Source organism: Quercus lobata, chromosome 6 (assembly GCF_001633185.2).
Source record: "Quercus lobata isolate SW786 chromosome 6, ValleyOak3.0 Primary Assembly, whole genome shotgun sequence".
Taxonomy (NCBI): domain Eukaryota; kingdom Viridiplantae; phylum Streptophyta; class Magnoliopsida; order Fagales; family Fagaceae; genus Quercus; species Quercus lobata.
The window spans coordinates 7,777,933-7,791,117 of record NC_044909.1 but is presented as its reverse complement, the minus strand read 5'-3'; the positions used below and the strand labels follow the sequence as shown (position 1 = coordinate 7,791,117).

The 13,185-nt window shown below is 34.8% G+C and overlaps 1 protein-coding gene across 1 annotated transcript; it reads right to left on the bottom strand.

The window, feature by feature from the left end:
* Positions 1–2,220: 2,220 nt before the first annotated feature.
* LOC115994111 (crocetin glucosyltransferase, chloroplastic-like) lies at positions 2,221–3,981 on the bottom strand. The gene has a single exon (XM_031118141.1). The coding sequence runs from the start codon at positions 3,812–3,814 to the stop codon at positions 2,444–2,446; it is 1,371 nt and encodes a 456-aa protein (XP_030974001.1). The 5' UTR covers positions 3,815–3,981; the 3' UTR covers positions 2,221–2,443.
* Positions 3,982–13,185: the final 9,204 nt, after the last annotated feature.

The window sequence follows — 13,185 nt, the reverse complement described above, 5'->3', positions numbered from 1 at the left end:
ATGAGTGCTATTAGTCTCTTGTCAATTTCAGTTGTATATGGAATTCTCAGCAGCAACTGCATAACTTAGCAACGTATCAATTAGGCTAGTTAATGGCAATGTGAAGGCAGCAATTTCATGCTTCACAATCCAAATGTGGAAGTCCAGTTGATATTATCTCTACAAAGAAGACTTTAACCAAATTGTGATAATGTATTCCTATTTAGACGTGACCAAGCATGATTAAATTAACTGTAACTGAATGCTAAACTGAACTAACTTGAACAGAAAGTAACAATACATAAAACTAAATTGAACAAGGAATTAAAACAATTAATAGAATTAAAATTACCGGTATTAACGATATAGAACCGCACAACAAGTAAGGCTAAGTTAACCTAAAGGGAGACTACAAAGGATAAACAAGCAAAGTTGGATTCCAAAATTAGAGAATGTATTTAGTATCAATGATACCATATTAGTGGTTTTAAAATCCAATAAGTGTGAGACATGTCAGTAAAAAATAACTACCCTGCTAATAAATGAAAAATATGTGTTAGTGAGTGGTTATTTTTGTATATATGTCTCCTTGTTATTGGATTTTGATACCGATAACGTGATATTATTTAATATAAAATACTTTTTCCAAAACTAGTAAATGCACAAAGTGTTGACACATGCCCCTTTACCGATGCATATAAATATGACAAGTAGGATTTGCTTAATCTTTTATTTTATTTTTTATTTTTTGGGATAGAAACAGATTTTGCGTAGTCTTAGATAGTGAAGTACAAGAAATTTCATTAAGATGTAATTGGCAAATTGCTAACAACCAATTTTATATTACAGAATGTGAGGTCCACAAATATGTTTAGAAGACCTAATATGCATATAGCTTCTGGACAAACCAAACCATAATTATATATTTTCCAAACTGCTTAATTGATTTGCCGCAACCTACTAACAAATAAAGAATGAAAAGATAAGACAATGGCAAAAAACATAAATCATGTCCCTTTACCAATACATATAAATATGGCAAGTAGGATTTGCTTAATCTTTTATTTTATTTTTCTATTTTTGGGATAGAAACAGGATTTGCTTAGTCTTAGATAGTAAAGTACAAGAAATTTGATTAAGATGTAATTAGCTAATTGTTAACAACCAATTTTATATTACAAAATGTGAGGTCCACAAATATGTTTAGAAGACCTAATAGGAGATTCGAGCCTTTTGCCCTTAATTTTTAAAAAAATTTAGCAATATGCCCCCATTTCGAAACTATATAGGGATATGTCCCTGTTTCGATACTCGATTACCTTAAAATCGAGTTCCAATGAAATACTCAATTCGTAGAAAATCGAGTTATGCCCAATAAAACTTTAAAAAAAAAAAAAAAAAAAAAAAAAAAAAAAAAAAAAAAAGCATGGAACCTAGTATGGGGACTTATAAAAATTTTTGCAGGAAAACGCTGCTGTAGGGCTTTAAAACGTCACTATAAGGCTTAAAACGCCACTATAGGGCTACCTGAACGGGGGAATCACACTAATAAAAAAAAATTGCAGGAAAACGCCGCTATAAGGCTTTAAAACGTCACTATAGGGTTTAAAAACGCCACTATAGGTTACCCTAAATATGGGGCAATCATACTTATAAAAAAAAATTTTGCATGGAACTCGATTTTAGGGTAATCGAGTATCGAAACAGGGGCACGCCCCTATATAGTTTGCAAACAGGGACATATTGCCAATTTTTTACAAAATTAAGGGTAAAATGTTAGAATCTCCAGACCTAATATGCATATGGCTACTGGACAAACCAAACCACAATTATATATATTCCAAACTACACAGTTGATTTCCCATAACCTTGTAACAAATAATGAATGACAAGATGAGACAAAGGCAAAAAACATAAATCTACTGCCCATGGAAAATAACTCGTTACGCTCATTTATCTCTACTATTTTATACCAGTCTTCACAATTAATGTAAAAATATACACATTTTAATATATGAAAGTATGGGTGTAAAAACAAAAACTTTTTTTTGAAGAGTTGAAAATATTATTCAACGGAAAGCAAATTATAAGGAAACAAAAGAGACAGCCTCCCTTTCTACATGACTATACACACTGGAAGGGCAACAACCCAAACCAAAGGAACCAACCCAACTTTGATTCCTAGACCATTTAGCTAATTTATAAGCAGCAATATTTGTCTCACAATAAACTCAATTAAAGGAAACTGAAATCAGAGAGGACCATGCCACATGGACAGCCACTACAAAATGATTTAGTGTCCAATGAATACTATCCCTGAGAGTGAATTTACACGTCTTAGAATCACTTTCTATAATTACATGTGAAGCATCATAACAAGTTGCAAGAGCAAGATTGAGTGCCTATAACATTGCCAATGAGAGTGATGAAATAAAAGAACACTTCTTTTATTTCATCAGCAAACCTACACACTTTTAACAACGAGGTTACCTTCACCAATCTCATCCACAAAAGTTTTGAGATTGATATAGGAAGAAGAACCAACTTCGTTGGTAGCCTCCATAGCCAACTCCTTCCATTTCTTGGCATTCCTTCTAATTGCTTCCCTTCTCTCTCCATCTCCCACAACCAATTCCAAACATCTCTTAATCTCATCACCTTCAACAATCTCATCTTTATTCACTGTCACCCTCACCCCTATCTTCCACACATCTTCAATTAGCTTCGCATTCGTCCCTTGATCAGACTGTTGTGGAAATGCTACCATTGGCACCCCTAAAACCAAACTCTCCAAAGTTGAATTCCACCCACAATGTGTCACAAAGCATCCTAGTGAAGGATGTGACAAAACCTCCACTTGGGAACACCATGGCAATATCATTCCCATTTGTTCCAATTCCTCTCTACAACTCAACTTCTCTTCTTCTCCACTTTCCTTAGCTCTTATGACCCACAAGAAGGGCCTCCCACAATCCAACAATCCATGTGCAATTTCCTCCATTTGTTGCTTTTTTAACACCAATAAGGTTCCAAATGAAATGTAAATGACCGATGATTCAGACTTTGAGTTGAGCCATTTTATGTAATTTTTGGAGCCATTTGACAGATCTCTTCCATCCAAAATAGCATATGGAACTAGCGGTCCAACTGAAACCAAGTTAAGTTTTTCGAGCGCTTTTAAAGCCTCGGGCTCTAATGCATCAAAGGTATTCACTAGAACTCTAGGATTGCTCTCCTTTTCAAGTGCTTCAAGTTGGGCTTGGAATTTAGGGCGTAAAAGAGCGTATGGGTTTGAAGCAAGCAAGAAGGAGGGAAGGTCACGAGTAGCGAGTAATGGCAAACCTGGTAACTGTATCGAATAAGAGGGCCGGTCATCGCTATCATTCCCAATAACATCGGCAAAACCATTGTAATAGTAGTAGTATATGTCGAAAACCATTGCAGGTTGAATCCAAAGAAGGGCGGAAGGAAGATGAAGCTCACGAGCCACGTCAACAACCCAAGGTAGAAGCATTGTGTAGACTATGCACTGTTTATTGGCGGTGGAGACAATGAGGTCGGTGAGAGCTTTGGAGCCATTGTGCTTGAGCTGATCCCATTGTTTTTCAACATCGTCCACAACTCCATCATCATAGCCGTCAGAGAAGGTGGCAAACAACAAGCCGTCAAGAGGACGGCTTTTGATCATGCCTCGACTGTGGGCACCAACGGTGGTGAAGAAGGTGACATGCACTCCCAAGCGAATGAGGCGTTCTGCAAATTGGAAGGCAGGGTTTATATGGCCTTGCGCAGGATATGTGACTATGACAAATTGGCTCTGCTGCTGCTTCAACATGATTATTTGATATATGATATCAATTGTGAATAGTCTAAACAAAAATAGAATAGTTGTTTTGTACTTGAGGTCTGTGAGATTTATATAAAGGACCAATGCTTATGAGAATGGGCAAGGCTTAAAAATGGAGCAAAATTTTTTAGCTTTTTAAGTCAACTTTGCCACGATCATACATATAATTAGACTATAATTGATGGAGAAGAAGTAATTTATAGATTTATAAGAAAGTGATAAATAATCAGTCATAATGTAAAATAATTATAATAAAAATTGTGAAATTTTTTGTAGTATTAGAAATTTCTTTTCAATTTTTTTTTTTTTTTTTGGTTAAATAGAAATTTCGTACTAAAGTGGACTGGGTAAGAGTATTAATGACATTTGCAATGACGATTTGGAGAAGGTGGGGCTTTGTGATTTAATTTATTCTTCTTGATGTTTTCATTATAAACGACAAGGACTAGTTGGCCTGACAAAAACAATTCAATGGATGCAAATTTCAATGGGAATATATAATCCATCCAACTTGTATCTCCCGGATGCATGCGCGCATCTAAATCTCTAGTTTCTGCGTGGGGTGGGGCTTTGCGATTTAATTTTTTCTTCTTGATGTTTTCATTATAAACGACATGGACTAGTTGGCCTGACAAAAACAATTCAATGGATGCAAATTTCAAATGGGAATATATAATCCATCCAACTTGTTTCTCCCGGATGCATGCGCGCATCTAAATCTCTAGTTTCTGCGTGGGCCCCAATATCTAAAGCACTAGTTTTCTTCACCCGATGGCGTCGTGTTTTACCTGGCATTGTATTGGGCAAGAGTTTGAGCCTTTGAGGCCCAATGGAAGCAGTGAAGGTTTTAGAAATTTTTTTCAAGACGAAGATCGGACTTAAAAAATATATTATTTTACAATCTTAAAAATTACTTTATTTATTATAATATATTATTTTATAATAAAATTAAATTTCTGTAAGGATATAATATAAAACTCATGTTTACTCCTCCAATCTCAATATGCCACATCATTTTATCAGATATTTAAAAATAAGCACAATCATACCCAATCAATTCTAATATCCATATATAAATCCAACTAAATTAGGAATTTATTTAGATATTATTAGGTGTGGTAGGATGTATTGAATTTTAAGTAAAATGCTAATGTGAGTATGTGACAATCTCTTATTGAATAGTGTAAAACATGGGTTTTACACCCTATTCTTACCAAATTCAAACTCTTTTACAATACACTCAACATCCCAACTTTTATTTTATCATACAACACATTAAAATAATATATCTACACAATAAAATAATATAACCCAATATCCAAACCAAGGAAGTCAATACCATACCGGAGGTTGTACCGGTTTGGCCAGCGGTACAATATATTTGGTCAATACCGGTGTACCATTTCGAGATTACCGCTAATATAGATATAGAGACAGATATATTTATATATATATATATATATATAAATCCTTCTATGTGATTGTGGGTGGGTTACTACTAGAGTGGCAAGTTAAAAACAAGTCCCATCAATTTACTTAACATTATTAATAATAATAATAATAATATTATATACCTCAGTACATGTGCTTGATACCTTGGTAATGAAAGAAAAAGAAAGTACAGTGGCAAACAAAAAGTTAAGAGCATAGGCCACGTGGTTGGTGGAAATGACTTGATACTAAAGACAAGTTTGAAAAATATTCAACACTTTTGAGTGTTTCATAGTTCCACCTTGATAATGAAAGAAAAAGAAAGTACAGTGGTAAACAAAAAGTTAAGAGCATAGGCCACGTGGTTGGTGGAAATGACTTGATACTAAAGACAAGTTTGAAAAATATTCGACACTTTTAAGTGTTTCATAGTTCCACCTTGATAATGAAAGAAAAAGAAAGTACAGTGGTAAACAAAAAGTTAAGAGCATAGGCCACATGGTTGGTGGAAATGAATTGATACTAAAGACAAGTTTGAAAAATATTCAACACTTTTGAGTGTTTCATAGTTCCACCTTGATAATGAAAGAAAAAGAAAGTACAGTGGTAAACAAAAAGTTAAGACTTTTCAAAAAAAAAAAAAAACAAAAAGTTAAGAGCATAGGCCACATGGTTGGTGGAAATGAATTGATACTAAAGACAAGTTTGAAAAATATTTAACACTTTTGAGTGTTTCATAGTTCCACCTAACCATCTGATATCATTGACTAAATATTAGATAAGAAAATTTGAAAGACACAAAGTAGAAAGCACATAGTTGTAGTGCATTAGTAGTGAAGAAACTAAAGACGCAGGAAAAAAGAAGAAGAAGAAGAAGAATAAAGAAGTTGCAGTGGCAGCTACAATGGAGAGGAATGGGATCTAAATTAGAAAAGGGTATAGAAGGGAAAAAAATGAAAGATTTGGAGTACAGATCTCAGTCATTAAGCACCAAGTCAGTGAGTCACAAACCCATTTTTCTTATCTTCTTCTTCCTTCTCTTTTTCTTTTTTCTTTTTGTTTGTACCGGTCCAAAACATCTTTACCGATCGAAACAGACGGATTTCGCCGGTACGACCGGTATTTTTCCGATACAAAACAAGAGGTGTATCTGTATCGGTGCACTGGCCGGTATGGTATATACCGGCCGATACGGTGCGAAATTGACTTCCTTGATCCAAACAAAACCCAATAACTAAATAAAACCCAAAATCCAATAAGATATTATTTTAAAAAAAAATACCATCTTGCTACAATATCATCTTGCTACAATACCATCATATTTATAAGATGGTACTATAACACAATGGTAATTTTTTTTCTAATTAGACTTTCGAATAATGCACACTTTTAAGGTTTGGATGCTATAAATTTACAATTTTTTTTGGGGGGGGGGGGGTGTTAACAATCCCCAATGCCAATTAATGCTTAAAGAAACTTAAATTATACAAAATCTGATAAAGAGATAATTTCATTTATTGACAAAAAAAATGTAAATACATAAAGTCTTACAATTTTATTTTACAAGTTTTCTTATTTTGAAATTATTGCATGATTGTGTCGGGTCCGAGGACCGAGAAGAATCAAGACAGTTGGTATCCTATGAAGACCCGAAAGGGTAAACGAGCTCCGAGGACTCCGCCCACCCGAGGAGAGTAAGAGAATTAGGACAATTGGTGTCTTGTGAAGACCCAAGGAGAGGAGAAAAGACAACAATGGGGGCAAGGATGGTGGGTGGAAGTTTCCTGAAGGAGATATCTCCCACCTCCGCATTCAATGCCCTACACCAACTTTATCGGCTACATTAATGTGGAAATGACCTCTAAACAGTAACTTCACAGCTAGCAGCCCTTTCGACCACCTTCAGTAGAGTCCTAATGGGACAAGTATCTTGAGAAATGCCCTGTGACATACAAGTGGAGGGCTAGGATGCATGGAAAAGGGATATAAAAAGGAAGGGAACCCCCCAAAAAAAAGGGGAAGAACATTTTAAGGACCATTAGAACAGGAAAGAGAACGGTGAATAGCCTAGTGTAAAACATAAACTCAATTTATATACAAGAAGTTAATCCTCAGACTTGCCTGAGAAGGATATTATCCTCAATTGTGGTTTAAATCACATCAATCTAATACTTTGGGCTCTTCGGGCTTAAGCTTGGGCTTAGTGTAGTATTGCACTTGGACTTGTTTCTCAATCTCTCAAAAAATTCTATTATTTGGGCTTAATTTAAACGACAAGGTATCACTGATCTAAGTGGACTTAGGCCTTTATTTTTTGAGCACTTACAATGATAATCTCATTATCAATGATAGAAGTTATATCTCTTTCAAAATTTTAGTTAAATAAAAATTTTCTTGAGCTTTTTTTTTTTTTTTTTTTTTGTAAGGGTCTAATATATTGTTAAGGGGACCAAAATTTAAGCACAAAGTTTAATTACAAACTTAGTTGTAATTTAAGACTATAATTCTCACGAAACAAATTGACATGACTACACATTTTGAAAATCTAATCGTTGAATTAATTGTTCTTAATGTTCTTAAAACACATATCAAATTTCATATTAATCGGATATTATTTACTATTTGATTCATAAACTTATTTTTTATGTATAATTTTAGACCATAAAAACTTGAAATTTAAAATTTTGATTGATGACATACCTATTGACCATTGATCTTCTAGAAATTTTGCAAGTATTGAGGATATAAGAAAAAATATATATAATCTAATGGCGGATTTGTCAAAATTCACATCCAATAAAAAAAATTAAGTGGAGTTTTAGTTTTAGTCTATAATCAAGTTTGTTGCCAAACTTTAATTATATTGAGCATAAAAAAATTTATGGTGGTCATAAACTTGGCTTCAATGTAGAGCAGCCCCTAAATGGAAGCACCAAGAGTACAATCAAGTTATGAGTAGTGATTATTGGTTATTACATACACTTGGTTATGAGTAGTTCACATCAATTACTTTTACATGTGGTTTGTAAATGTGTGTAATAGCTTTTATCCTTAGGTCATATAGATATATAAAAAAAAATTCATTCTCATACATCTACTTTTTTTTTAATTCATTTTTATAGGTTAAAATGTGGACATTTTTAAAAATTTAAACATTTCTGCATTATCAATTGTAGAAATATATGTGAAATAGTAGATGCGAACTAGTACAAAAAAATATGTTTCCTAGATATATAATATGTTGTGAGAAAGAGAAGCATAGATACTTTTTGCTTCCCATGAGTCTCTAACCCTAGCTGATTGTGTCAAGGCATCTTGCTATGGCTGACCATCAATTAGTTGATATGGATTGTATGCTTATGCCCTATGATTATCACAAAGGCACTCCTAATTTTTCAAAAAAAATAAAATTTTGTTATCTTCTGAACATTTTTTTTTTTTTTTATCTTTGAAGTTTATTAATTAAGCATTTTTGTCATTTTGATTTCTAAAGCTTCACCAAAGCATTATTGATTTTTAAACTTTTAAAAATGAGCGCTATTAGTCTCTTGTAAATTTCGGTTGTATATGGAATTCTCAGCAGCAATTGCATAACTTAGCAACGTATCAATTAGGCTAGTTAGGGGCAATGTGAAGGCAGCAATTTCATTCTTCACAATCAACTGCATAACTAGTTAGGCTAGTTAGTGGTTTATGAAATTAATTTTCAGCAATTGGTAAAATTGTGATCAATTTTCTTTAGTAGTGGTTATTTCCCATAGATTTATAGTCCATTTTCTACAAAATCAACCCCACTATCTTGGTTGATCGATCTTAATAAACTTGACCTTACATCAAACTCCCACCCACTAATCCTTTTTTTCTTTTTCTTTTTTGAGGAATTCCCACCCACTAATCTTGGGTTTACTAACTTTGCCTTGAATCTCATTTATTAGCTTTTCGAGAGATATTTCTTGCAATTCTTGTGATATTTGAAAAACTAGTCGCTAACTCACGATGCATGGGATAGCTATTGTGTTGGAAGATTTAAACAATTCTTTGTTTCTTCGTCTTTGATTGTACATTAGTTTTGAATCTGTTTCACAATTTGCAACTCCTAATCCCTTTTTTTACCTTGATAAGTACATCTCTTGATCTAACTTCAACAAAAAAAAAAAAAAAAAAAAATCTACAAAATAAAAATATGCTTACATTAATCTCTATCACTCCGAAACCCTTTCACAATCCTTTTCTTTTAAAGGGATAGATAATAGGCCATATATAATGGAACCTTAGCTTTGAGAATTAGTGGTGATATTAAGTTCCTTTTCTAGATTAGAAGGCCTTCGAAATTGCAGATTAATAATGAGCAGGTGGAATATTGTTGCAGCCTAACCACAAGAAATACTTTTGTCAGAGTCATATTTTCTATTTATTGGCTTATCTTTTGAAAAAAACGCACTTTACTTGTAATTGGGTAGATCTAAGTTGGGTTTAATGTATCAAGAAGTATGTGAAGTCTACATTCTAAGTGGTATTATTAAAGATATGAAGACTGATCCAAGAAACAAGTGAAGAAAAGAAGTTTCAATAAGTCTTGACACTAGTCTCAACACTAGCATCTATCGAGGTTTAATGAAGAGAAGCTAGATACAAATTTGATCTATCGAGATCTACGATTTTAGAATTCGTAGATCTGAAATTCGGCCCATGATAACTTGGATTGCTAAGGTTTCTCTCTCTACAACCCTAGACCAAATAAAAGGCTTATTTTAAAGTCATCAAAGACATAGAGACTCAATTAGAGAACTCATACACTTTGTGAAAAGCTACTGCATATTGTGTGCCTTAAGGTTTTGTAACCAAGTGCTTCCAAATCTTCAACGTGCTTTGAAGTGAAGAACTTTGGAACCAACAACAATTTTTAAGTTGCTTGGAGTTAGTCATTGTAAAGTTAAATTTATTCAACTATGTGTTGGTTTTATTCTGTGCCAAATCTGCTTGTAATTCAATATTTAGAAACTCTATATTTAGGTGGAAATAATGTAAGGGTTGTGTGTGTGAGAGTGTGAAGATTTGATCAAAAGTGTGCAACCAAAAGGTGACTCGCGACTAGACTCGCGAGTGGTGACTCGCCAAAATGAATCACATGTGTGAAGCATGCAAGAAGATGAAGAGTCAAGCTAGCTAGATCACTATAGGACAAAAAGTACAGTCTGGCCTAGTCTGGTAACTAGCGACTGGAACTTGTGACTCATCCCAGTCATGAGTGACTCACTAGTGCACCCTGTTTTGCTGAAAAGTGACTTTTCACATTCCATCTCATACTCTACTATAAATACCCTTATACCCACAAAATGTAGAGAGCTTCCAAAGAGAAACCCTAAAGAAAAACAAGATTGATTCATCCATAATTTTATACACTTGATTCTCCGAATTCCTCTACTCTCACCCTCTCCATTGTCATAGTCATGAGAGGATCATAAACCAAATCCTTATCTCACCAAATTCAGAGTAGTGAGAAGGTTCTTGGTGTTTGGGAAGCAGTTCAAGAGAGAACCAATTCATGTTGGTTAATGCAATGGGCAAATTGCGGGATCCGAAAAGCTAGAGAAGACACGGTTTGGCGTAACTTTGTTGGAGTAAAAAGCTCAGAGGGCTTAGGTGCATTAGGTAGATTAGGCTTGGAGGGTCTATTGTTATTCATGTATCCCAACTAATTTTCTAGTGGATCATTTATCGCTTGGAGGGTGGTGGAGAGGTTTTTCGCCGAGTTCTTCGGTTTCCTCTTCGATAACTCGTGCCGATGTTATATTGTGTTTGCATCTCTTTTTCCCTTACTCTTAGCTTTTAATTTCTGCTGGTTGTGATTAATTAATGGCTTAAAGTAGTTTGCTTATTTGGGTATTACTTATATTTCATATTCCGCACATATATTATTTGAATATAAGCTTGTATTGGAAAATTTGTATTTGGGGGTCTAAACATTCACAAGTGTTTTATACATATAGTGAGTTTTCAGTTGGTATCAGAGCGCATACTCCTTGTCGGATTTCTATATCCTTAGTGTGATCCTTGATTCCTAGGATGGATAGGTCTCCATCCCTCAATGCACCTCCCTTCTTTTATGGGAGTAATTAAGCATTTTGGAAAATGCATATGCGTGCATTTTTGTGCTCCATTGATGAGAATATGTGGGATGCTATAGAAATTGGTTGGACAAGGCTAGAGGCTGCCAAATCCACTTGGGATAAGGCAGCTCTCGCGGTGGCTAATGCTAATAGCAAAGCACTTAATGCTATATTTTGTGGTGTCTCACCGGATGAATTTCATAGGATTTCTCATGTGTTAATTTCCAAGAACGCATGGGAAATTTTGGAGACTACATACAAAGGCACCAAGAAGGTGAAGAATACCAAGCTTCAAATGATTACCACTCAGTTTGAAGAATTGAAGATGAGCAAAGATGAATCATTCGACTCATTCTATGGAAAGTTGAATGAAGTGGTAATTGGGAAATTGAACTTGGGTGAGAAGAAGAAAGACTCCAAAGTAGTAAGAAAGATCCTTAGATCATTGCTAGAGAACTTCTGAGCCAAGGTGACTACCATTGAGGAGAGCAAGGATCTTGATGAGATAAAGGTTCAAGAATTTATCGACTCTCTTCAAACATATGAACTCACTCTACCATCTCAAAGGAAGAGCAAATCCCTTGCTCTTAAAACGATCAATGAGAGAATTGAAGCTCAAGATTCCTCAGAAGAGAATGATGTTGAAAAAGAGGTGACATTCCTTGCAAAGAACTTTCGCAAGTTCTTGAAGTTCAAAAAGGATGGGAAGTCCTTTGAGAAAGAAAAATTCTCCAATTTCAATAAAGACAAGAAGGACTTCAAAAGGAAGGATTCTATATACTTTTTTCCTTCTCAAGAAATCACTTGTTATAAGTACAATGGGCATGGTCATTTGAAGAAAGAATGCTCTACCTATTTGAAGGGAAAGGTTAGAGCTCTTGCTACAACCCTTAGTGATTCAGATAGCTCAAACTCCGATTCTGAAGAAAGCTGTGATGGGGAAGGAAACTACTTTACTTTCATGGCCATTGCACCCGTAGATTTTTCGGAAGATTTAAGTACTCTAAAGGAAGAGCTTGGTGAGCATACCGAAGTGGAATCTATTGGTGTTTAAGATAAATACGACGATGATGAAGACGAGTGCATTTATGAAGGAACAAATAGATTGCAAGAATCCTACAATGCATTTCTTGAAAAGAGTGGAGAATGTGCAAGAGTGGCTAAGGCAGCCATAAGAAAGATGAAGAAAGCCGAAGAGGACTATAAAAGCATCCTCGTGTGGTACAAAGAGACCAAGTGGAGAACTAAACAATGCCTATTCCAAGATAAAGTTTCTTGAGTTTGTTCAAGCAAATGCCAAAGTGGAGCGTGTTGCTTCCAAGAAACTTGATGAAGTGCTTGCCTATCAAAAACCCTCTTCGGATAGAAATGGCTTAGGGTATACCGGAGAATGTAGCTCAAACTCTAAAATGTCAAAGGAAATGAAGTTTGTTAAGGCTAAAGAAGCATCAAATTCTCTTGTTGACAATGTAAATATGAAAAGAAGCCAAATGTGGTGAATCAAATGGTTTTGACAGAGTCTCCCAAGCCAATTGTGGCTAAGCCCAAGGCAAGAGGAAAGTCTCTTCCTAAGAGACAAAGAGGTCCACAAACGCAACACTATTGCCATCATTGTGGAATCCTAGGGCACACTAGACCAAATTGCTACAAGCTCCAAGCATTGAAGAATGCGGATCTTCAAAAGTGAAGAAGACAAGGAAAATGCAATGGGAAACCCAAGCAACCAAAAGGGCAAGAAGGAAAACCCATTATGAGTGATGTGATGAAGATGATTGACACCATCACCTCATGTTTGGCCAACTTCAGCTTAAGGTTTGA